The 27234-nt window shown below is 36.9% G+C and overlaps 1 protein-coding gene across 1 annotated transcript; it reads left to right on the forward strand.

The window, feature by feature from the left end:
- Window positions 1-26743, forward strand: LOC100369252 (choline O-acetyltransferase-like). The gene is made up of 14 exons (XM_078014386.2): window positions 1-42; window positions 1177-1371; window positions 8336-8454; window positions 9126-9179; window positions 16264-16444; window positions 16622-16799; window positions 17700-17896; window positions 18137-18237; window positions 18601-18738; window positions 18929-19051; window positions 19641-19779; window positions 20082-20144; window positions 21196-21333; window positions 23195-26743. Exons 1-14 carry the CDS (start codon window positions 1-3, stop codon window positions 23462-23464), a joined length of 1938 nt encoding a protein of 645 aa, XP_077870512.1. The 3' UTR covers window positions 23465-26743.
- The last annotated feature ends 491 nt before the right edge of the window (window positions 26744-27234 follow it).

Raw genomic sequence — 27234 nt, forward strand, 5'->3', positions numbered from 1 at the left:
ATGCAGGCAGGTACCAGTGGAAATGTTCCCGACGAGACGCAAGTAGGTATTCCGCACACGTCACGGCGTCTGGAACGTGGTTTGCACATTTCTGTTAGATATTGTTTGTTACTTTTGAAACGAGTCGTTTTTAATTGTCTTACGGGATTGTCAGCCGTTAAATAAACACTTATAATTTCGATCACTATATAAAATTATAAAATCAGTTTGTATGCAACAAATTCTGAAACATTTGAGCACTAGCATCACCGAATCAGACATAATTTTGTCATTTTGTCAAGAGTCTCTAAATTCCATTTCAGGATTTTGTTGGTTAAGATATCTCATGAACTGTACAAACTATAAAGCATTTATGGTGATTACAGGGATTAGAGAGAGGTTTCTTTCAGATCATATAAAGTAGAAATGCAATTTCAACTCCAACAAAATAATATACACTTTATATTGATAAACTCCGTTGTATGTTCAGCAAATAATATATGGTAACTACAGTTAATACCGTCACCTACAGATTACGGGGAATATTTTAATTATTACAAATGTTTTTTCACCCCCTGCATCGATCGAAGTAGAGAAAATATACCAAAAATATATTAACACGTTTTATCCAACTTCTCAGTTCCTGAACCTAACGGTAGTGTCATATTTAAGTACTCGGGTCACGTATGACGTAATTATTAATCAGAAGAAAAAGTCAAAACCTGGCAGTATAATTACGCACATTAATTGCCGAAATAACTGTATGGAAACAACACCGGGTTTTGTAAATCGAACTTAATAAACACGTCGAAACAAATGATTTAAATCCTTGCGTGTTTGTTACGTTGTGTTTAAACTGTCGAAGTCGATTACACTTGTTATGTGCGTTCGATTTCACGCAAAGTACATTTACCACAGTTCCAGCACGGAGTCCACTGATGTTTGGCGATGTTTCTGTTGAATATACCGCGGTAATCTGACTCAACACGACTTTTTTTGAGAAAAATGTATATTTCGACCAATATCTCTTGCATGATCCATTAAAGGAATACATATTATGTTTATTTGCAAATTAATTTTATTTTCTATGCCTGGTTTTAGAGTTGGAGGTACTTGAGCATTGGAAGACAACTCACAAAGATGGGCCAGACACCTATATTAGTTAAATACATATTATGCATACTTGTATATTTTCAGAAGCCATTACCAAAATTACCAGTACCCCCTCTGAATGCAACTTTGGAAAAGTATTTACAAATTTTGAAGCCGATACTATCTGTGGAACAGTATGAGAACTCGAGGAAGATAGTAGAAGAATTTGGAAGGGCCGGCGGGGAAGGTGAGCGATTACAACAAAAGCTGTTGGAATATGCTGAGACGAAAAGAAACTGGGTGAGTAGCGGTCAGTGTGGCGCGACACAAGACTGTTTATTTAATGCGTTATGTGATTAGGCAGTCATCGCCCTTAGAAGAAAACGTAGTAATTACGTAAGACGCAGCACTAAAGCTTAATGAGTAGCACACTGCCGCCATTTTGATGAAAGTTATCATAACCCGCAATACGCATGCGCAAGAAGTTGGACGCGTCCACCATTGCCGTGCATGGATGCATAGTGTCCTTCAGATGTAAATCGATATATTACCTGTATTATGCGTTGCTTGAGCATTTACTAGCGGTGTTTCAATATTTCAAGTTCAAGAATCCCACTAGTCCGTCCGTAGCAATTGCACTACTACTCGGTCTATGCGTTGACTGATACGATTTAAGACTTTCATTGTCAGGGAAAATATACAGGACGTTATCTCTAAAATTACCCACAAATGACCTCTTTATCATTTGTGCAACAGCGTCTTTTCACAGCTTATACTGACAATGAGCAAGTTTGCGAACATTGAAAGTAAAAGATCGATGTATGCTGCAACGTTGGGCAGCACAGTGCCCACAATATTTATTGTTGTGTAATTAACAATAGAGCTTAAACTATCGAATGTTTGGAACTTTTGCCAAAATGCTGTGTAAATTAGAATAGTATATGTTTAATTTGCGAGCAATTTTAAATACGTACTTGTTTAGAGAATCCGCAATAAGACATCGAGAGACTCTTGCCGTACAGTGTTCGAAATTGAGCAATAAATTCGATGTACTCAATATCAATGTTGAAAAGCTGGAAAACGTCTTGCTACATACACTTCATTTATAATATCAACACACCCCTGACGTGAGTGGTTTTTGCCAAATTGTTTTTGAATAACCTATAAATAGTTTGATTGTTTCACTCAAGCATAATCTTATCTAGAATGCTTGGAATGATGACGTCATAATTGACTTGATTAGGTTGGCTCTATTCTGAGCATGTTTAGATCACGATGAATTATGTAATCAGTTGTTATACTGATAGTACTTATGACATCACCTTCGGCTTCCGGTAGTTTTATTTTCTCGTTTTACGTGCTCTGTATTATGACTGCGTACTATGTAGATACAGATATCGAGAGTGTGCGTGAATGGCATTTAGGAGATGATCGAAGCAATGCAGGTGTTTTGTATAAACACGACGTATATACGTGTCACGATCAGGTTGGGTAGAAAATCAAGGAATAATACTACGGTAAGGTTATTATGTCGACGATGTCCAAGAACAAAAAATAGAGGTCAAATCCGTTGATGAAAAACTTACACCGGTTCGGGCAAATTGGAATACAACTTATAACGTGATTCATTATATGGTTATTATAAAACATTTTGCAGTCATGCTTCTTTTCTATAAATCGATCAAAATCTATTCTAGGTGGAATATGGATATCTGATGGAATTTTTTTGATTTTTGAAAGGCTTTCAGAATTATTACGTGTCGGGAAAATGTTGTTTTGGTATCGCTGAGAAATGTATTAGTATTTATAAATAATGAAGAAATGAATGAGCTACCCGATCGTTTATGCTTTAAACTTATTAAATAATTTCTGTATAAACATTTGACTGGTTCCGTTAATATTTGTTGTGTGTGGAAAATTGTTTTTAGTTTTCTTATTTATCCTTGTCCACGCAAATGCTGTCTTTAAATAAAACAAGATCTCAAATATTAAGGCTTCATACAGGACATTAATTGAACGAGTTAATATGCTTATCATTAGTCATTCAGCCGATCCTAAGTGCTACCGCGAAGCAAATCTGATCGACTAGCTATTAAGAGAACATATCAGCTCTGTTTTAATTACTGATTGCAATCTACTGTCAAGTCTCTGTAGACATGACTTGCTTATCCAGACTCATTACTGCAAAGGATCGCAAACCAAGACGCGCAGAACATGGGAGACTTTAAGTTTGGGTCAGACAAAGAAATGGCTTGAAATTATTATTTTCAGATATTCTATGCTTTATTGACTTTAAAAATTAATGGGCACATGTTATTTCATCCCGCATAATTAACCAAAATGTTGGTTAGATTGCAATCGTAACCTTGTAGTCTTTCACCGAAGGAGGTGGTTTCTGTCATTATTTACTTTTCAATTATTGCGTTGGACAAATCGCTTACTGGTGCTCTGAGCGAGGATACAGACAGTCTCGTCCAGTACAGACAAATTAAGCAAATATCTAATGAAATTTACTTTAATGTAACAGTTTATTCAAACTCATTGAAGGGTAAAGATATTTTGAAGAAGGAATTCACTGGCCCAGACTATTAGTTGAGCGGCGCCGTATGTGTATCGTACTTTTGCTTCATGCATGATGTGCGTACATCCACTGTGTAGCGTAGTACAGAACATGTGCATACCACATACTTTGGAGTCACATACTGCCGAACTTGGCTCGCGCTACCAAATGTTTATACGACCCGCTTACCGCCCATTATATGCGTCGTTCAAACATATCGCTTAAAAAGATTCTGGTGAATTGTAGTGCAAAACACAAACAAACATACGTTCATGTGTAATATATCACTGTTTTGTCAACAACATTAGCATACTAGGCGGCGTTATATCAGCTATAGTTTCACTTTAAACACTGCGCCGTTTCATTTTATCGAACTGGAAATATACAAGTAATACATATAAAAATATATAATTATATATAAGTAAGCGATTACCGCCAGAGTGGAATCAATATTCGCGCACCAATCTAATTGCTGGAACTCTCGGCATTCACTCGTGTCTGCTGGCGTCAGTGGAAGTACCGTATTTTAGTATATGATGCGTATTTACAGTTGCATGATTTAGATATGACATCATTAATAGTCCAACTGATAACATTCTAAATTGTGCACAGTGCAATTCCCAACGAAGAGAAGATTTAATGTACAATAGTAATCATACCCAAGATCAAAATAAACATGTGTAATATGTATATAGGACATTATTAACAAAGTAACCATTTAATAGTACCCCTAGGTGTAACTTACATACATAGCACAAAGTAACCATTCAATGTACACTAGTAATGTCCCAGTTAAATAAACAAAAACACATGTTTAGGTAGTATCCCCACGTCTATATAGAGCATTATTAACAAAGTATTTATTTAATGTACACTAGTAATGCCCAGGTTCAAAATAAACATGTTTAGGATAGTACCCCCACTTTCTACATAAAGCATTATTAACAAAGTATTTATTTAATGTACACTAGTAAATTTACTAGTTCACAAACACCATGTTTAAGATAGTACCCCCACGTCTAATCAGAGCATTATTAACAAAGTATTTATTTAATATACACTAGTAATGTACTAGTTCACAAACACCAAGTTTAAGATAGTACCCTCACGTCTATATAGAGCATTATTAACAAAGTATTTATTTAATGTACACTAGTAATGTACTAGTTCAGAAAACCATGTTTAGGATTGTACCCCCACGGATATACAGAGCATTATTAACAAAGTATTTATTTAATATACACTAGTAATGTACTAGTTCAGAAACACCATGTTTAGGATTGTACCCCCACGTCTATACAGAGCATTATTAACAAAGTATTTATTTAATATACACTGGTAATGTACTAGTTCAGAAACGCAATGTTTAAGATAGTACCCCCACGTCTATACAGAGCATTATTAACAAAGTATTTATTTAATATACACTGGTAATGTACAAGTTCAGAAACACCATGTTTAAGATAGTACCCTCACGTCTATATAGAGCATTATTAACAAAGTATTTATTTAATATACACTAGTAATGTACTAGTTCAGAAACACCATGTTTAAGATAGTACCCCCACGTCTATACAGAGCATTATTAACAAAGTATTTATTTAATATACACTAGTAGTGTACTAGTTCAGAAACACCATGTTTAGGATTGTACCCCACGTCTATATAGAGCATTATTTACAAATTATTTATTTAATATACACTAGTAATGTACTAGTTCACAAACACCATGTTTAAGATAGTACCCTCACGTCTATATAGAGCATTATTAACAAAGTATTTATTTAATGTACACTAGTAATGTACTAGTTCTCAAACACCATGTTTAAGATAGTACCCTCACGTCTATATAGAGCATTATTAACAAAGTATTTATTTAATATACACTAGTAATGTACTAGTTCACAAACACCATGTTTAAGATAGTACCCCCACGTCTATACAGAGCATTATTAACAAAGTATTTATTTAATATACACTAGTAATGTACTAGTTCAGAAACACCATGTTTAGGATTGTACCCCACGTCTATATAGAGCATTATTAACAAAGTATTTATTTAATGTACACTAGTAATGTCCTAGTTCAAAATAAACATGTTTAAGAAAGTACCCTCACGTCTATATAGAGCATTATTAACAAAGTATTTATTTAATATACACTAGTAATGTACTAGTTCACAAACACCATGTTTAGGATTGTACCCTCACGTCTATACAGAGCATTATTAACAAAGTATTTATTTAATATACACTAGTAATGTACTAGTTCTCAAACACCATGTTTAGAATTGTACCCTCACGTCTATACAGAGCATTATTAACAAAGTATTTATTTAATGTACACTAGTAATGTTCTAGTTCAAAATAAACATGTTTAAGAAAGTACCCTCACGTCTATATAGAGCATTATTAACAAAGTATTTATTTAATATACACTAGTAATGTACTAGTTCAAGAACACCATGTTTAGGATTGTACCCTCACGTCTATACAGAGCATTATTAACAAAGTATTTATTTAATATACACTAGTAATGTACTAGTTCAAGAACACCATGTTTAGGATTGTACCCCCACGTCTATACAGAGCATTATTAACAAAGTATTTATTTAATATACACTGGTAATGTCCTAGTTCACAATCACCATGTTTAGGATTGTACCCTCACGTCTATATAGAGCATTATTAACATAGTGTTTATTTAATATACACTAGTAATGTACTAGTTCACAAACACCATGTTTAAGATAGTACCCTCACGTCTATATAGAGCATTATTAACATAGTATTTATTTAATATACACTAGTAATGTACTAGTTCACAAACACCATGTTTAGGATAGTACCCTCACGTCTATATAGAGCATTATTAACAAAGTATTTCTTTAATATACACTAGTCATGTACTCGTTCACAAACACCATGTTTAGGATTGTACCCTCACGTCTATATAGAGCATTATTAACAAAGTATTTATTTAATATACACTAGTAATGTACTAGTTCACAAACACCATGTTTTGGATAGTACCCTCACGTCTATATAGAGCATTATTAACAAAGTATTTATTTAATATACAGTAGCAATGCCCAGGATCAATATAGACCCTCCTTATCCAATCATATTTATGTTTGGTAATTGATTTAAGAGCGACAATATATCATATCTTTGACATAATAGCATAGTTTTGGTTGTGGAGCTCGAAAAATAGTTTTATTCGAAATCAGGGTAAATATTGCTAATTTTGTGTACATTTATTTAGATGTTTCCAAATTTAGATATATATATACATATATATATTCTTCTTAGATAAGCAGTTAGGAGTTATTTTTTGAAACCTGGCCTATATTATTGTATGGATGAAAACAGATAAATAAAATGATTAGTAAAGCGCTGTTGTTCGTTAACGATTGGGGCTATTTATATAGGCTGAAGATCATGTGACTTTACATTCAATGGCGTTAAAACGGTAGAGTAACTAAGTCTATAGACTTCATTCTACTGCCGGAAGCATTTTCAACCAACCTCTGTTCAGCAAATTGATTATTTTTCTTGTATTGGAAATTGGATTGGTTTTGTTGTGTATAGAGTAATTTAATTACCCAACCTTGGGAAAATGTAGAGCGTGTTTTTTGTTTGAAATTAACGCCGATTTGATTATTTTAACGAAGAAAGTACGGGTATGGAGTTTCATTCTTGGCAAGAAATTTAATAAAATATTCCGAGGTTGTGTTTTCTTTTCAATTACAAATAGAATTCAATACACAATGTAATCTCGGTGTACGGTGCTGCATGGAGTTCCACCGTGCCCTCTACTAACTAAATCTGCGCGAACAACTACCTGTGAATAGAACGTGATCAATTAATTCGAAGTAACATTAACATGGTTATTCAACAGACTTTGGCGGTTTAGATTTTTCAGTCTAACATCAATGTTATGGTTACATTAGAAACTACGATTTCCCCACAATATATAATGTCGGCAATGTTCCGATTTATGTTTTTTAGTAATAATATTTAAATGTAACCAAAACTGAAAATACGTGCCAAGGACTGCTTTTAAAAAAAACAAAAAAAAACAACGAACACCTCAACACAAAAATATGTACTAGTTATATGAGTATAGTTATCGTTGTGATACGACAATAAACGTGACATGTCAAAGATCCATTAATTAATTCATCTACAATGTGACTGCACTGATGTTTTTTCATCGCGGACAAGTAACTTAAGTGTCCTTTCAATGCTGCGATAGTCTATTTTCCTTGCTGATTGTACATTTCTTATTTCACCCTATTATCTTATCATTTTCTCAAGTCGGCGATGTACTGTATTGGTAAATAGCTAGAATATGGCTGGCAACGTGTGTCCAAAATAGTGTAACATACTGGTATTTGATTGTGTCGCCAATCGTTGATGTGGTTGTTAAAATTACTCAGTGTTGTCTCTTACTGATGAAAAATGCACACTCGATTTGATTGGCAGTAAATGGAAACGCATTTAATTGCCACTTGAAGTGTTGGGTCACTGAAAGTATTCATTTTGTTGTCTATACTATTTGATGGGTCGGGATTAATAACATTTGTCGTTACTAGCTGGATCACAACTTAATAAAACATTTCCAAGATCGTTTTTTTTTTTTAATTTACCAGGGGTATTTTAGGATCATTCGGCTATTGCCTTTATTTTTTATCTTTCTCAGGTGTACGATTGGTGGCTTGACGACATGTATCTTCGAAATCCGTTACCACTACCGATAAGTTCTAACCCTGGCATGGTTTTCCCGAAACAACCGTTCCATGATCAAGCTGGACAGTTAAAGTAAGTAGACGGAGGGGTGTCCAAGGCCATGACAACAACTCACGCTAAAATCGCAAAGGTTCAATTTCCGTATAAAGACTCCCCCGCTTTAATTATTAAAACTCATGTCACGTACGTACTCCGCTGAGTCGCATATACCCATGCTGGCACGGCATTGGCAAGAGCGCCACCAGTGGCATGATCGTCACAGATGCAACGTATACTCTCGGACTGGTTTTATCAGATAACAAGAACCTTTGATTGTAATCCCTCTAGCAAGAAACATTTACAATATATTCAGATCCATTAGTGATGCAGAACAGTTGTCTTACACTGTACTGAGTGATTAAGCGAAATTTACCTGAGAGATCTTTCCACTAAAAGATGAATGAAACTCAAAAGATTGACTTGGCATGTTTTCAGATGCGCAATAAAATTGTAGGTCTTCAAACGTAGAGTGATAAAAAATCAATACTAAAGGCGTTTAGAGAAAATAATTTATTTCAGCTGGAAATAATTTTCACCGAAAATACGTTTTGGGTGTTTTGTTTTGATGAGTTGAATGTAAAATATAGGAAAGAGGTATATTCACTGGATTTTATTTTCACTGAATCATTCCTTCAGCGAAAATCAATTTCAAGCGAAAATGGAGTATTTGACAGTATATCACATGTGAAGTTTTCTATTTGCAGGTTTGCTGCAAGGCTAATATCGGGTATATTGGACTATAAAGTCGTAATTGATGCGTAAGTTCATGTCTATTATTTTCTAGTATGGAAGAATGTATTAAAATTGATGGACGACAAAGAATTAAAGCAATATCGGCGATGTAAACAAAGTTTCTTACACCCGTTAACGTTACAAAAAACTGCATCGCTAGAGGGCGTAATACAGAGAATAGGTTATTTGTATTTCCAAGTAAGGCTAAGAAAACTGTTTCTATTCCAAAACAAAGTGCGGTGCGTGTCTTTTTTTCTTACGTTTGTGCCTTCTGTCATTTTACAAATCTTTGCTTTTTTTTTGCTTAATGCAAATAAACAACTGAAAATCCAAAAAAAGATGTATTTTCAACAAACATCGAAATGAAACAATTGCACATTTACAATGTTGTTATAATAGAGCGAAGACAACCACGATTGCATCAGCTGCCTGACTTAATACAGTTCTCAACATCGCATTAAATAGTTTTCAAAGAAGAGAAACTGTTCAGAAATATAACCCTCGATATTTCCGGAAATCGGTTGTGTGAGGTTTTCGATAGCACCCGGCATTCGATTAGTACTTGATATTCCATAGACTGAAACTGCGGAAGACGTAGTAATGGAAGCAAATCATCACGTAGACGAATTTGTTATTTTGTATACATTTAACCTTACTTACCCTACACCTAATCGATATTAAGTTATCGATTCAAGCAGAATACAAAGGTATTCAAAGGAATACACCTAAGTGGCGGCTACTCTGTCTGAAGTTCCAAATAAACAATTGTGTCAATTCGAAATCCTCAAAGTGGTTCAGACCTACTGTCCTCTGGAATATTTCTGTCTAATAATGGCCGATGAAGATATTCTGTTAGGGAGACTTTTTAGCAGTTGATGTGATCAAAGACATTATCTTTGAATCAATGGCGTCATATGCTTGAACTATAGCCCTAAGCTCGCCCTGTATTATTTAATAGTGGTTGGTGTAATGTTTTTTTTGTGTGGAACTAAAGTCAGAGAAATACAACACGGGCAATGGGTTCCAGTGTCTGTTGGTCTCCAATCACGTTAATCAAATAACCATCCCCATACGTATTCATCAGATATATCAAGATAAATTTTTGGTGATGCCTGGTGATGTTGTTGAACACATGTATATCAACATTTGGATAGAGAACTCTCTCTTAGGTAATTGTCGGAGAGCCTCCAATCATGTAAATAGCGCCAGACTTATGGAGATCGACTTATGATAGAGATATATTGCATTTGTTATCAAAAGTGACAAGAGTAGTAGAAATCAAGGACCCAGTTGCAAATTCATGATCAATACTGTCATATAGTGTTTAATGTACCTACTACCTTCCCTGGTATTTCCTAAATCTGAATTAGACCTAGCAGTGGCTCACCCTGTCAGAGATATCTGGAATGCCAAATTGTGCTGTGAACAATTTTGTTATTCGACAGGCCTATTTTTATCAGTGTACTTCTGCATTGATATCCTGGCGATAGTACCACAGTACTAGTTCTCAGAGTAGTAAGTTGTTGGGTCTAAAAAAAATGAGCCCTTCCAGTCTAAGTTTCTTAGGTTTATTTTTACCTATTCAATGAACTGTTTTTCTAGAGAATTATAGTGTTTAATTATTATCATGTCTCCCCAGTTGTAAAGCGACAGTTTGTGCTATTATCTTCTACCTAAGGTCAGCTGATTTTATATGTAGTTTCCGTGTTAAAGGACTTAGGCACTGCAAAACCTGGCAAACTGCCTGCCTCGGGGAGTCCTGTGAATAATGACTTGTATTGCCGCCTTTATGTCATTATACATAGTGTGTAATGTAGAAACCATGTAAATCATGTAGAATAGAAACTTAAAGGAAGCATAGGTACATTTGTTCAGTCACTAGAAAGGCCGGCTATAGTGAAAGAGCCTAGTGCCGCCAAATGCTAAACTCTCTTGGACCATTGGACATTCATGTTTGCGTGTGGTCCACGTCCTGCGGCGTATGCCTTACTCGTATTAGTTTGACACTCTTCTAGTGTCATTAAAAGATTCCTTTCTTGTCTAAGCACATGTAAGCGGGTCCATTCGATGTAGTGCTGTTGGCATTATGTTCTGTTCTATAAAGTTGATAAAGACAGTGGTAGAGGTATTGCTGAGATAGCGGTAGAGGTATTGCAGAGATATCAGTAGAGGTATAGTGCAGATAGCGGTAGAGGTATTGCAGAGATAGCGGTAGAGGTATTGCAGAGATAGTGGTAGAGGTATTGCAGAGATAGCGGTAGAGGTATTGCAGAGATAGCGGTAGAGGTATTGCAGAGATAGTGGTAGAGGTATTGCAGAGATAGCAGTAAAGGTATTCCAGAGATAGCGGTAGAGGTATTGCAGTGATAGCGGTAGAGGTATTGCAGAGACAGCTGTAGAGCATTACAGAGATAGTGGTAGAGCTATTGCAGAGATAGTGGTAGAGGTATTGCAGAGATAGCGGTAGAGGTGTTGCAGAGATAGCGGTAGAGGTATTGCAGAGATAGCGGTAGAGGTATTGCAGAGATAGCGGTAGAGATATTGCAGAGATAGCGGTAGAGCTATTGCAGAGATAGTGGTAGAGCTATTGCATAGATACCGGTAGAGCTATTGCATAGATATCGGCAGAGATATTGCAGAGATAGCAGTAGAGGTATTGCAGAGATAGCGGTACACGTATTGCAGAGATAGCGATAGAGCTATTGCAGAGATAGTGGTAGAGCTATTGCAGAGATAGTGGTAGAGCTATTGCATAGATAGCTGTAGAGGTATTGCAGAGATAGCGGTAGAGCTATTGCATAGATAGCAGTTGAGGTATTGCAGAGATAGCGGTAGAGGTATTACAATACTGTTTAATATTTTCCCTAACACCTATTTTTGCTTGACCTTCTGATAGAGTGGTGATTTCAAGAAATTCTTTGTTAATCCCAGCCTAATCATTGGTCAATACAGACCATGTGACCCACATCATGAATAACATGCATAGTAATACTTGACCATTTTCTGACCATGTAGAAGTATTCCTACAGTCAAAATGGACTGCTAGGCGCCTCGGAAAGGACTAGCGGTAGAGCTTTGCAGAGATAGCGGTAGAGGTATGGCAGAGATAGTAATAGAGGTATTGCAGAGATAGCGGTAGAGGTATTGCAGAGATAGCGGTAGAGGTATTGCAGAGATAGTTGTAGAAGTATTGCAGAGATAGCGGTAGAGGTATTGCAGAGATTGCGGTAGAGGTATTGCAGAGATAGCGGTAGACGTATTGCAGAAATAGCGGTAGAGGTATTGAAGAGATAGTGGTAGAGATATTGTAGAGATAGTGGTAGAGGTTTTTCAGATATAGCGGTAAAGGTATTGCATAGATAGCGGTAGAGGTATTGCAAGATAGTGGTAGAGGTATTGCAGAGATAGTGGTAGAAGTATTGCAGAGATAGCGGTAGAGGTATTGCAGAGATAGCGGTAGAGGTATTGCAGAGATAGCGGTAGAGGTATTGCAGAGATAGCGGTAAAGATATTCCAGAGATAGCGGTAGAGGTATTGGAAAGATAGCAGTAGAGGTATTGCAGAGATAGCGGTAGAGCTTTGCAGAGATAGCGGTAGAGGTATGGCAGAGATAGTAATAGAGGTATTGCAGAGATAGCGGTAGAGGTATTGCAGAGATAGCGGTAGAGGTATTGCAGAGATAGTTGTAGAAGTATTGCAGTGATAGCGGTAGAGGTATTGCAGAGATTGTGGTAGAGGTATTGCAGAGATAGCGGTAGATGTATTGCAGAGATAGCGGTAGAAGTATTGCAGAGATAGCGGTAGAGGTATTGCAGAGATAGCAGTAGACGTATTGCATATATAGCAGTAGAGGTGTTGCAGAGATAGCGGTAGATGTATTGCAGAGATAGCGGTAGAGGTATTCCAAAGAAAGCGGTAGAGGTATTGCAGAGATAGCGGTAGAGGTATTGCAGAGATAGCGATAGAGGTATTGCAGAGATAGTGGTAGAAGTATTGCAGAGATAGCGGTCGATGTATTGCAGAGATAGCAGTAGAGGTATTCCAAAGATAGCGGTAGAGGTATTGCAGAGATAGCGGTAGAGGTTTGCAGAGATAGCGGTAGAGGTATTGCAGATATAGTGGTAGAGGTATTCCAGAGATAGCAGTATACGTATTGCAGAGATAGCCGTAGAGGTATTGCAGAGATAGCTGTAGAGGTATTGCAGAGATAGCGGTAGAGGTATTGCAGAGATAGTGGTAGAGCTATTGCAGAAATAGCGGTAGAGGTATTCCAGAGATAGTGGTCGAGGTATTGCAGAGATAGCAGTATACGTATTGCAGAGATAGCCGTAGAGGTATTGCAGAGATAGCGGTAGAGGTATTGCAGAGATAGCAGTAGAGGTATTGCAGAGATAGCGGTAGAGGTATTGCAGTGATAGCAGTAGAGGTATTGTAGAGATAGCGATAGAGGTATTGCAGAGATAGTGGTAGAGCTATTGCAGAAATAGCGGTAGAGGTATTTCAGAGATAGTGGTAGATGTATTGCAGAGATAGCTGTATATGTATAGCAGAGATAGCCATAGAGGTATTGCAGAGATTGTGGTAGAGGTATTGCAGAGATAGCGGTACAGGTATTGCAGAGATAGCGGTAGAGGTATTGCAGAGACAGCGGTAGAGGTATTGCAGAGATAGCTGTAGAGGTATTGCAGAGATAGCGTTACAGGTATTGCAGAGATAGCGGTAGAGGTATTGCAGAAATAGCGGTAGAGGTGTTGCAGAGATAGGGGTAGAGGTATTGCAGAGATAGCGGTAGAGGTATTGCAGCGATAGCGGTAGAGGTATTAAAGAGATAGCGGTAGAGGTATTGCAGAGATAGCAATAGAGGTATTGCAGAGATAGCAGTATACGTATTGCAGAGATAGCCGTAGAGGTATTGCAGAGATTGCGGTAGAGGTATTGCAGAGATAGCGGTACAGGTATTGCAGAGATAGTGGTAGAAGTATTGCAGAGATAGCGGTCGATGTATTGCAGAGATAGCAGTAGAGGTATTGCAGAGATAGCGGTAGAGGTATTGCAGAGATAGCGGTAGAGGTATTGCAGAGATAGTGATAGAGGTATTCCAGAGATAGCAGTATACATATTGCAAAGATAGCCGTAGAGGTATTGCAGAGATAGCTGTAGAGGTATTGCAGAGATTGCGGTAGAGGTATTGCAGAGATAGTGGTAGAGCTATTGCAGAAATAGCGGTAGAGGTATTGCAGAGATAGTGGGAGAGGTATTGCAGAGATAGCAGTATACATATTGCAGAGATAGCCGTAGAGGTATTGCAGAGATAGCGGCAGAGGTATTGCAGAGACAGCGGTAGAGGTTTTGCAGAGATAGCGGTAGAGATATTGCAGTGATAGCGGTAGAGGTATTGTAGAGATAGCGATATAGGTATTGCAGAGATAGTGGTAGAGCTATTGCAGAGATAGCGGTCGATGTATTGCAGAGATAGCGGTAGAGGTATTCCAAAGATAGCGGTAGAGGTATTGCAGAGATAGCGGTAGAGGTATTGCAGAGATAGCGATAGAGGTATTGCACAGATAGTGGTAGAGGTATTCCAGAGATAGCAGTATATGTATTGCAGAGATAGCCATAGAGGTATTGTAGAGACAGCGGTAGAGGTGTTGCAGAGATAGCGGTATAGGTATTGCAGAGATAGCGTTAGAGGTATTGCAGAGATAGCGGTAGAGGTATTGCAGCGAAAGCGGTAGAGGTGTTGCAGAGATAGCGGTAGAGGTATTGCAGAGATAACGTTAGAAGTATTGCAGAGATAGCGGTAGATGTATTGCAGAGATAGCGGTACAGGTATTGCAACGATAGCAGTAGAGGTATTGCAGAGATAGCGGTAGAGGTATTGCAGAGATAGCGGTAGAGGTATTAAAGAGATAGCGGTAGAGATATTGTAGAGATAGTGGTAGAGGTATTGCAGAGATAGCGGTAGAGATATTGTAGAGATAGTGGTAGAGGTATTCCAAAGATAGCGGTAGAGGTATTGCAGAGATAGCGGTATATGTATTGCAGAGATAGTGGTATATGTATTGCAGAGATAATGGTAGAAGTATTGCAGAGATAGCAGTAGAGGTATTGCAGAGATAGCAGTAGACGTATTGCATAGAAAGCAGTAGAGGTATTGCAGAGATAGCGGTAGATGTATTGCAGAGATAGTGGTAGAGGTATTGTAGAGATAGCAGTAGACGTATTGCATAGATAGCAGTAGAGGTATTGCAGAGATAGCGGTAGAGGTATTGCAGAGATAGCGGTAGATGTATTGCAGAGATAGCGGTAGAGGTATTGCAGAGATAGCGGTAGAGGTATTGCAGAGATAGCGGTAGAGGTATTGCAGAGATAGTGGTAGAAGTATTCCAGAGACAGCAGTATACGCATTGCAGAGATAGCCATAGAGGTATTGCAGAGACAGCGGTAGAGGTGTTGCAGAGATAGCAGTAGATGTATTGCAGAGATAGCGTTAGAGGTATTGCAACGATAGCGGTAGAGGTATTGCAGAGATAGCGGTAGAGGTATTGCAGAGATAGCGGTAGATGTATTGCAGAGATAATGGTAGAAGTATTGCAGAGATAGCAGTAGAGGTATTGCAGAGATAGCAGTAGAGGTATTGCAGAGATAGAGGTATTGCAGAGATTGTGGTAGAGGTATTGCAGAGATAGCAGTAGATGTATTGCAGAGATAGCGGTAGAGGTATTACAATACTGTTTAATATTTTCCCTAACACCTATTTTTGCTTGACCTTCTGATAGAGTGGTGATTTCAAGAAATTTGTTGTTAATCCCAGCCTAATCATTGGTCAATACAGACCATGTGACCCACATCATGAATGACATGCATAGTAATACTTGACCATTTTCTGACCATGTAGAAGTATTCCTACAGTCAAAATGGACTGCTAGGCGCCTCGGAAAGGACTACTAAATCGGCTAAAATTAGTATTGGAACTAATTCCAAGGTGTTGGTCTGTTGTTGGAGCGCAATCGAACACCAGCAATATGGGGATGGGGTTATATATTTCTGAATTGAGGTCATGATCGAGTAATGCCTAAAAGTAACGCCTGCCTATACTTGGTTTTACAGACGCGCATTGCCGGTCGATCGAGCGAGATCACGAAAACCTGGTCAGCTACTATGTATGGAGCAATATTACCGTTTATTTTCAACCTATCGTGTACCTGGAATAACAAAAGATAGTCTAGTATCACCCGGATGTAGTTTAATGCCTGAACCGGAACATATAATAGTAATTTGTAGAAACCAGGTACGTTCAACTAATGTCTGTTATCCGACTAGATTTAGCTGAAGAATTAGTATTTTTGTATGGCTACTACAACAATATCATTCTAGACATCTGTGTAAATCAAATCTTGACTACAACATGATGTTCCTGTCTGTGATCTCATCCAAGAAATTTGATTTTAGTTTCTTATATTTCCAGTTCTTCGTCCTAGATGTCATAGTTAATTTTAAACGTTTAAGTGAAGAGAATTTATTAACCCAGCTAAAGCGAATAGTAACTATAGCAATGCAAGATGAAGAAGACCCGCCACCTGTTGGTATCCTAACAACAGACGGAAGACATGAATGGGCTGCATCAAGAGCACGACTTATGGAAGGTTCGTTTCGTAGATGACTTGTGGGTTACAGCATCACGTGATGTTTGTGTCCGAGTGCATCATACAGTATGCTGTTTGTTGCCAATCATTTATTTATCGCTTAAAACGGTCTCTAAATCTAAAAAAATGCTTGCACCACCGCGAGAGTGGTGATTGATTAAATATTTGAAAAACCTTGAATCCTGTAAATGTTGCATATTCGTTTGCAATGGCCATAATATAGTATATCAAGTCGTATAGTTAGTTGATCTTTCAGACAATTCAGTACACTGTAAATCTAGGTGTTTCAAAATATGACACATTTACAACTTAGGTTGGCAAGACCATATAGGTTGGTGCTTGACATAAAATTATTTGTTGAAGGTCATGTCATGGCCCATCTCATTATGTGCTGAATTAAATTACGTCACTTTCGATGATTGTCTAGTTGGCATATATATCATAATGTTTACTCACGAAGTGTTTTAATACTTCTCGCATGGTGTTTGATGCACTAGTCCCTGAATGTTCTATCAATAAACACTTCAATGACATATTTATATCCCCGTGTGTTTACAATGTGCTTCATTGGAATCAAAAAGTGTTTTAATAACTCCCTAAAATACTTGTCTAAAAACAATAAAACACTACTGTGTTGATAGAAAATACAATTATTTTAGTATATGATACACATGTTTTTAATTACAACAGTATGCTTTCAATTAAAACGGTGTGTTTTAATGAAAAACATGAAAGTGCTTCCATGATTTACAGTGATATTTATATTACTACAAAGGGAAAAATAGATCTTCCACCGTCTTCAGGAATTTTAGGAAAGACATTTGGGCACTATTAATGTGCAAATACTATATATGAAATTAATGTGATAAACTGTACTCACTAAATCTTCTTCACCTTTAGATTCCACAAACCGAGATTCGTTGGATATGATCGAACGATGTATATTTATGGTATGTTTAGACCAGTCGTTAGGTTTCCCAATGACCGATATCGACAAACCAATCGATCAAGACGATGTCCACATGGCTCACCAGATGCTTCACGGTGGTGGCAGTGATAAGAATGCAGCAAATAGATGGTACGACAAAACTATGCAGGTACGAAACATACATTTTAGTCTTCTCAAATGTTTCAAAACTCAGCTTCATAATTTTTAGCTTTTCGATGACACTGATTTTTCAAGAAAACTTTTTATGTTCGTATTATACAAACTGCTATGTTAAGTGTATATCAAAAGGTTGTTAAAAATAAAACATATTATATCAGTGATCGATGAAAGTAGGTTAAATAATGAATTCTTGACACTAAAATTTGCATTATATTTCTCGTTCCATTAGTTCATTGTTAGCGACGATGGTGCGGCAGGTCTTGTATACGAACATTCGCCATCGGAAGGTGTCGCTGTAGTACAACTTATAGAACATCTACTGAAATATCTGTAAGTAAATTCCCGAGTGGGTTCATTTGTATTTGTTCATATAACTCAATAAAGCTCATGGTGGGCGTTGTAGAAATGCGCATTTATGTCGGGTATATCGATAATACATGCAGAGATTGCCAGATGATGAATTTGTGTACACGCCGTAAAAAGTGCAGGTGCCCTCTGTTGGCGAAGTGATGAAAGTGTAAAATGCGTATAATATAAAAGCAAATAATCACAAAACTCAAACTCCGGGATCTGGCTGTGTGTAAATCTCATTCAAATAGATATGTTGTACTGGATATACGACTATTGTAAATAAGTCTAGTCAAGCAGGTTGGAATTAATTAATAAATTGTTTTTTTTTTCTTTTCTACACAGAGATTCTGATACGAGAAAACGGAAACTTCTCAGAGCGCAGTCGATATGTGAATTACCTTATCCGAGGAAGCTACGCTGGAAACTGCTTTCTCAACAATTTTACGATGATTGCGAAATTGCCAAACAAAAAATTGATTTGTAAGCTTACATCTCTGCCAACTTTTCATACTTCGCCATTTTTACGACACATGGTGTTTTAGACCGAACGATGTAAAGTGAAGCTCAAACCAATGAACACGATTCTATAATATTATTATTGCCGAGATGACGCAAAAGGTAACCTATTCCGAAACCCTCAAATTGAATGTTTCATATTTCTTTCTCATAGGCTTGCAGAGGATCTCGATCTACAAATAACAAGATTTACGGATTACGGGAAGAATTTCCCCAAATCACAAAATATGAGTCCAGATGCTTACATCCAACTTGCTTTACAAGTCGTATATTACAGGTAAATATTTTTCTTATTCTTGAAAGCATGTTTTCATTTACTAATAATACCAGACAGATTTTAATTAGTATTGAATCAGTCGATGTTGACGATTCATAGAATCCTGTTTTAAAATTTCGATTTACTTTTCTTGCACATTCTATAATTACGTAATTGATGGTGGTAATAAGTAATTTACAGCGTGAAAATGACTTTTAGGTACGTACCGAAATGTTAGTTGCCTTCAAAATGTGTATTGGAATAAACAAGCTTGTATATTTTTGACGTAAGTATTGTACAACGATGAACATCGGCTTCATATTTCTCTTTAAACCTTGAAATCAATTGCAAGATATACTGATTGAATGGTATACCGAGATATGAAATAACAGACAACATCACTGCACAGTATTTTTTTCTGAAACAATGTTTGTTTTACATTTTAAAGAGTCGCGTGTATCTCATGGTGTTTCATTTTAACATGTACATATAATTTATTTCTGAATGTTATCAAGTGAAAACAAAAGGAAAATCATGTCCACATGCGGTTGTTATCACGCTGGAGATACATAATCAATAATTTTGATAATATACGTTTAAATATTTACAGAATGCACGGCCATCTAACACATACATATGAGAGCGCCTCCCTGCGGCGTTTTCAGCATGGAAGAGTCGACAACATCAGGTCTGCGTCAATGCAAGCACTTTGGTTTGCCGAGACAATGAGTGGTAAACGTTATGCAACGGTAAGTCACGACTGTAATAGTTAGGAACTCGAATTATTTAAAGGGAATGCTATTGCAGACATGCCAATGTACCCCTGTTTGCATGACGTTCAAATCACTTCTTTTGTCTGCAGCTTCCAAGTAAGTGTTATTGGTAATTCCGAGATTGCGGATCTTGCACCATCTTGCATTGTCAAGTGCTTGGCGTTGCAAAAACATACGCATACAATTGCGGTACGTGCTTTGCATTATGGCATCCGCTTATTGACCACATCATATTTTCAGAAACGTTAATGCATGTTTTGTGTATGTTCTGTTCGTAGGTTCATGAAAAGAAACAGCTAATGAGAGCCGCTATTGATCATCAAACGGAATACATGGTGCAGGTAAGTGCGAAGTATATAATCAGTGTTTAGCGAAATATACAGTGACAATGCCGAGCTTCTTGTATATCTGCGCTGCATGCCCACAAAAGAATTTCCCCCGATAAATGATTAAACTTGTTTTAAATTGTAAATAAGTCGAGTGACAATCAATTTGTCGATTAACAAATTTACTTATACGAAATCCAAATTACCCGGATTCAGTTGTAGCAGTTGCGCTGTGACAACGTTTTGTTCTGCTCTCAAATCTTAAAATGCCTTGAGATATGTACGCTTTAATGGCATACTAATTATGGTGCTTCACTCAAACCGACACCCCATATATCTCATTGTCGCCATTTTCCGTTTAATGTGTGCACTAATTAACACATGGCATAAAAGCTACAGGAAGCGATAAATAGATTATGTAGTAGACGTTTTTTTGTAATCGGTGTTCCGAACTATTTATCCACAGATAGCTATACGTTTAGAGTAACGGGCCTCCATCGTGAACAGATGAACGGTTATATTTGTTTGTATGCAACATGTCGTCCAACTTTATAAAATATTGGACTTAAGTGTTATAATCTACATACGCAATCTAGACCAATCAGCATGCTTCATTTGCAGTTTTATATTAGACCAAAAAAAAAACTTATGTCGAAAAATTTAAAAATTTGGTAGGTCGGTCGCTTTTTTTAAAAAAAATCGTGAAAACTAAGAGTATCGTAAATAGCCAAGGTATGTGAACTTCAAAGAAATAGAGATCAACCCGAGGTTCAAATTCGCCACTTACGGGGACTCTGGGAATCAAAAAAAAAAACGGTCCGGGATCCTTAATTTTTTGAGGAAACACTTTTTTACTGCTTAAAATGAAGAGTTTTTAATATTTGGGCCCATTAAAAAAAAAAAAAACGCGACCCGATATTTCATATTTTTCGGTCGGTCGCTGAGGGCAACAAAACAATCTTTTTTGGCATTATGTATTTCGTCTTTCTTTTCTGCTTCATCTTCAAATTTCAATCTATAAATTTGTGAGTAATTTTTTGTATAATTGAGAACATTTTTCTTTCAGACTATTCTAGGCTACGGCGTAGACTGTCATCTCCTCGGTTTGAGGGAACTAGCGAAAGAACTGAAATGGCCGACACCAGCAATATTCGCAGATGTAGCCTATAGAGACAGTAACTTGTTTCCATTATCTACCAGTCAAGTACGTATCACTATGTATAATGCATGTATCTGTGTGTTTGTGCACAGGACCGTGGTTTGTGATAGCGTTAATTATTTCGATAATGAGTCGTACATTGTACTTGAATGGACAGGTATTTCAGAGGCAACATCGCACAAAGTAATGTTTACCCGATTATTACATTCACAACGAAATGTAGAAAACAAAAACTAACGACTTGTGTTCCTTGCATGTGCCTTCACAGTTACCGGAGCGATCTCCTAACTCGTATCTGCCTCTGAATTGAGTTGAGCCAATCAAAATTTACTGTATTCTACATAACACGCAAATGAATTCGACAGAAAGAAAATTACCGCCCGTTTTGTTTTCATCATCATTTCGCATTTTCTATAAATTACTTTTGGGAAGCTAAACTTTCACGTCATCAACCTTTCATTTTAGGCAGATAACAACATTTCATTTGACAGGCTAAATCTTTAAAACCCGTAAACTTTTTATGGAAAATTCACCGTAATTTATTCCCAAAACATCAACAACAAGGTTTCATTTCAATATTGTTTTAAATGGCGCTTTTAATTTTTCTGGATATAATCCTGCTGGAAAAGACAATGCTACCAGAACTCAATGTCTATCAGCGACGGTCTCGTTTCTTAGTGTGAATGCCTACGACCGTGTCAGTTTGTTAGTACATGTGTGCACCGCATTCGACCAACCCACCAACATATACTTCGCATGGGAAGTTGTTTGTTTTGCGAATCAGATATAAGGTATTATGTAACACTGATCTAGCACACATTTCCGAGAATGTTCGGTATTACATTTTCAATATATTATTTGTACTAAAACCCTAAGAAGTTAAACCGCCAGAATATAATGTCCCGTGATACATTACACGCACAAATGGCGACATCATAACACCCAGAATCCCCTGCGCGCATATGCAATCGTCATATCGTTTGTTGCACACAAGAATGAACATGTGATGTGGAAAATGAGGTAGTGTTACCCACTCCCTAAATTCATTGCTTCGATGACCTATAGCTGACGTCATAGCCAACTCAATACCATGATGCATTTCACTAAAGGATATAGTGTGATATTTCGGTATTTAGTGGATAAAATCGCAACTGAAGTGGCAAAGAGATGGATAATATTCGCTGACTGCGAAATATTGGTCAGATGTCGCATATTTTGTTCAGGTGATGTACGCACATCTACTCGCAGTATGATAAGTGTTGCGCTGAGCTCTGTGTAGAGAACGCTTATTGGTTGAATGTAAGACACGGCCTTCAATGAATAAGAAGTCTATGTTCATTCTATATAGGTTATAGAATGACAATCGATCTATACAAGTGAGTGGGCATACCAATTCTACTCTTAAAATGATGAAACCATCATTGCTGCGGTCAGTGCTGTCTGAAAGTCGAACAAGAGGAATGCCACCCCCCACCTTCGTCTACACTTTATATGGTCTACTCATTTGCATCATGTCCCTTTTATGGTCATTCCCACACCTTATTTGTACATTCAGAGCCACCAGATGCTCTTCACATACTTATTAGGGGGAAGGAGATCCTCTTTCCCTACAGAAAAAAAAAAATAACTTGGCTATTACATCATTGGACACACACCGACGAACTATAGTAATGTCATGTAATTGCGCATGCACACAAATGATTTTGGATGTCCTTTGGCAATGTTATGTCACCGTCATAATGCATCGTGTGGAAAATGAATTGCTTGCCGGGCGACAAGTTCTCATATACTCGCGAGTGACATATCTGCACGTGTTAAAGTTTGGTAAATAATAGTATAACTACCACTGAATTCTTCATTTCAACTACTAACAGAGAACTGTAATTTGTATTTTTATTTCATGCAGGTGTTAACAAGATTGGATTGTTTTATGTGCTACGGTCCCGTGGTACCCAACGGCTATGGGGCAGCATATAACCCACATGAGGACTACATTCTCTTTGCTATTACTGCACTGAGAAGCAACCCAGAAACCAGCTCTCTTGTGTTTCGCGAGACCCTTAATACGGTACTGCTCGATATGCAGGAATTGCTGCTTAGTCCATCAACTAATGGCGATTGTGAGTGCAATGGACACGCTGAAATAAATGGCAAAGAAAATGGAGAATGTCACTGAACACAGACAGTATCTTACGCAATAGCTAAAGGGTTTGGTGTTGTTATATTTAAGCATGGTTTTGCTGCAATAAATTTCCTGTTATTGTGTGTCATTTCAATATGCAAATTAGGCAGTTGTTAATTCATGTGATCTGTATCAGAGATTTGAGAAAACAAATTTCATATTTTGTTAATCTGTTCATTCATTGAACTTTTAAACGGTATTATGCGTTCATTCAATCTAAAATAAGCTCTATTTCCTAGCTATATTTTGTAATTGTTGATGAATATCATTCCAAGTGTTTGTTATAGTTTTTTTTCCATATATTCTTTATATAATAATTAATATAAGTCACACGAATCTATTTTGCATATTGAATTGGTTACCAAAACTAATATTTCAACAATTGCATTCATGTGGGAAAAACGATACAGGAATCCAGTAGACAAATGTGTTCCCTTTGCGATTCATTTCTTTTTTTATTGGCTGGCTTGATTGATATTTTGTTGAACAGATTTTGAAATGCAATGATTTCATTTATTTTATGTTAAAATGTTCAGTATTTGGTATACACACGTAGTTAGCATGCCAAGCAGATGAGGGAACATAATTTTGCAGCTGACTTATGATTCTTACCCGGGGTAAGGTCCTATTTTCCCCCACGATTACAACCTGCAGTACTGAGAGTTTAACGTAAGCATGTTTGCTTAGTTGATAGACAGGTTGTTTTCTGTCAGTTTAAAGTTGATTACTAAGACAATATGACCCATAGCCCCTAGCTGACACTTGACATAGAGCTCCTGCATTAGCCTGAGTTGCTCTGTCAGCTTAATCGAAAGATTAAATCTAACAGTATTCAATGTTTGTATAGTATGTGGCCTTATGATGATTATAATAGTGTGCGACACGGTGATTATGCATCTGCCATGCCCAAATGCTATGCTAGATGCATTCAAAGATGGTTTGAATTCTGTGTTTACCCAATCCGTAAGAGTATATTGATGTGGGTATGACGTTAAACAGTCAGCAACAAAATCCGATTACATTTCTTGGTATAATGTAAATCACTTCACGCCAGTGTAAAAGGTCACGTGAATTTGGGAAATGGCAGGTAATACTCACGTGTCAAATTAGTTGATTGTTTCACAATTATAGTTAGAGGGAAGGTGATTTATATTTGATAAACTATGCTGTATCTGGCAACAAACTAGTAGTCATGCTCTCCATTTTGCAGATACATCACGGTTGAACAAATTAATCACGAGTTTCGCGCATTCGCTAAACAAAACAAATTTAAAAAAGCTAATTTACAAATAATTTGTGCTCATTTAGAAACATATTTACCTTTATTTACCAGTTATACTGGCACTAACTCAGTCAATAATTTACACATTTAAACTGTAAATGAAATAGCTTCTTGGTGTAAGTATCGTGTACAGATGATTCATTTCGTGTTGGAAAGTGAAGAATAAAGTGAATTTTTGAGTTTAAATAATTATGTAAATATTTGTCTGATGATAAAATTTGGTTGGTCTAGCAGCGAGACATTGTTCAGAACGTAAACAAAGTATTAATAGAGTTGCCACGGTTATAGTTTCTGTAACTAGTCTCCTGCTGCCATGGTTATCTTGAAAAAAAAACAGTTGTGTGTCTGCCCACGCATTCATGAACTGTATATGCACTAGCTGGGAGACCTGTTGCTGATATTGTTGATGAAAACAATTACACCGGTATATTATTTTTTTTTCTCCGAGAGATTGTGTTGGAGGAAAACATTATTTCCGAGTATGTCGTCTACTGAAATTAAAACATTTGTGGTCACAAAAATGAGAAAATTGACAAATCTTAATACTAAATTTCTTTGATTTTCGTATAATTGTGGTCAATCTCGAGCTACAATCATTGCCCATCTTAGCAAATTTGTTACCCAAATTTGCGGCACAACCCTTAATATTTTAAACTAGAAGTCCATTGTTTATTTTGTGAATGGCAAAACACTGGTAGCAGGTCATCTGGCGAGAGTCAGATGAGATGGCTTTCAATTCAATGGTATACAGAGTTATGGCATGTTACTGAGCATATTATTTAATCATAATTGTACTTAAAGAGCAACTGGGCGTAGTTTTATTATATTAAAAGGTGCTGATAATGCCTGTTATTCTGCTGTGATTCATAGGACGTATAGAGATATCGTCTAGTGTAGTACTTACTACTTGTATTGAGTGCCTCCAACATGACAAGTTGACAACGTTCACGCTGAGGGTAACAAGTGTACGTTAGTGATTTAATAATAGAATGTAATTATAGTAAATCGCCATTAGGTCAGAAACATACACCATTTGTAAATGCAAATACAGAATTCGACATGGATATATATATATTACATTGTCTTGTCAATGTCGAAGTTGGAGATTTTTAAAACTAATTCCCAGTTTTTGGTTTATTGTATTACGTCACTTCCACACATACATCACAAGTAGAGTAGCCTAGCTTTTAGAACAAACAGCGTGAAAGTTGTCAATACGTCATCAAAGGCTTTTCATAGATGACTATATAAAGTCATTCTACAATGTATTAAAAGCAATAACATGAACGACTGTGATGCATGAGGCGGTGGTGGCGCTGTTAACCCCAGTGTACACTTACGCACTCTGTGTTTTATATGTGGTAGTAGTATAAACATGTTAACCTGTGCTCAACGTTCAGTAAGCGTAATGAAAACCTGACCCACTGCCCTCATTTGATTGGAACTTCTTCTTAATACACAATTAGGGCTTTAGTAAAACAAAATACAATGCACAGTGCATTTATTTGCTAGGCTTATGCTGTGGACTGAAGGTGTTTGAGGTATATATTATTAGAATAGTGTGTTCATAACATGGCGACGCACTGATTAATCAGTAAACAAGTTAGAACAACACTTCTAGCACACTAGCGAAATATTTCACAAGATTTAAAAACAGATAATATAATAGGTCCGCTTGTTTTGTGTATCAACCGTACTTCAACCAAATGGTAGTCGTGCAAACCTTTACGAAAGTCATTAATGATACAACGAGTGGCAGTTGAAACATAGGTGTGTTAGAAATAAAGTAGACAGGTAACACGACATGGTGATAGAGACACCTAACAACAGCAGCATTATTTGGTATGGTTTTAAAAAGTATTCATATTTGTTCATCTTATTGCACGTCCACAAAAGTACTAATTTAGCTTGAATTGCTTGTCAATTGAACGACCATTGTGATGTAAACAATGTATGTAATATAATGAATAAAGAAAATGGTTAAAACATAAGAGTACATTTCTGGTGTTATTTTGATTTAAGTAATGCATTATTGCAAATGGAACTATATCGCTGGTATATCTGTGTGTATAGCTCACAACGTACAATTAATTTCAGGTCTAGCAAAATGCGCAAATATTCAATAGTTTTATTTTCTATGATAGCAGACTTAAAGCGGTAGGGTCGTCACCTGCGCACACGCGGGAATTGAGTCCCACGCGACAATAACACACGCTAAAACGCAAAGGCTCATGAGTAGACGCTCGTTTGTAAACAATGAACCTTCTATGGCCATTTGACGCATGCACAGGTGACGACACCCCCGCTTTAAATGCAACGTAAATGGGTAATATTTTGTAATTGATGTAACGTGTCTCATGCCACTCAACAATCAACTACTATAGTTTACGTTGAGTATTGAATGTTATTTGAACTTCACTAATGCAGTGTGTCTACAAAACAACCATACTACACAGATATAATGTCATAAACAGCCATGACC

This window comes from Saccoglossus kowalevskii, chromosome 19, assembly GCF_978046115.1.
Source record: "Saccoglossus kowalevskii chromosome 19, keSacKowa6.1, whole genome shotgun sequence".
Lineage (NCBI taxonomy): Eukaryota > Metazoa > Hemichordata > Enteropneusta > Harrimaniidae > Saccoglossus > Saccoglossus kowalevskii.

Coding starts and splice junctions, on each gene's coding strand:
- LOC100369252 (XM_078014386.2), top strand. CDS start 1: ATGCAGGCAGGTACCAGTGGAAATGTTCCCGACGAGACGCAA. Junction 16,800..17,699: donor AAGAGCACGACTTATGGAAG/GTTCGTTTCGTA, acceptor CTTCACCTTTAG/ATTCCACAAACCGAGATTCG. Junction 18,739..18,928: donor GCCAAACAAAAAATTGATTT/GTAAGCTTACAT, acceptor TCTTTCTCATAG/GCTTGCAGAGGATCTCGATC.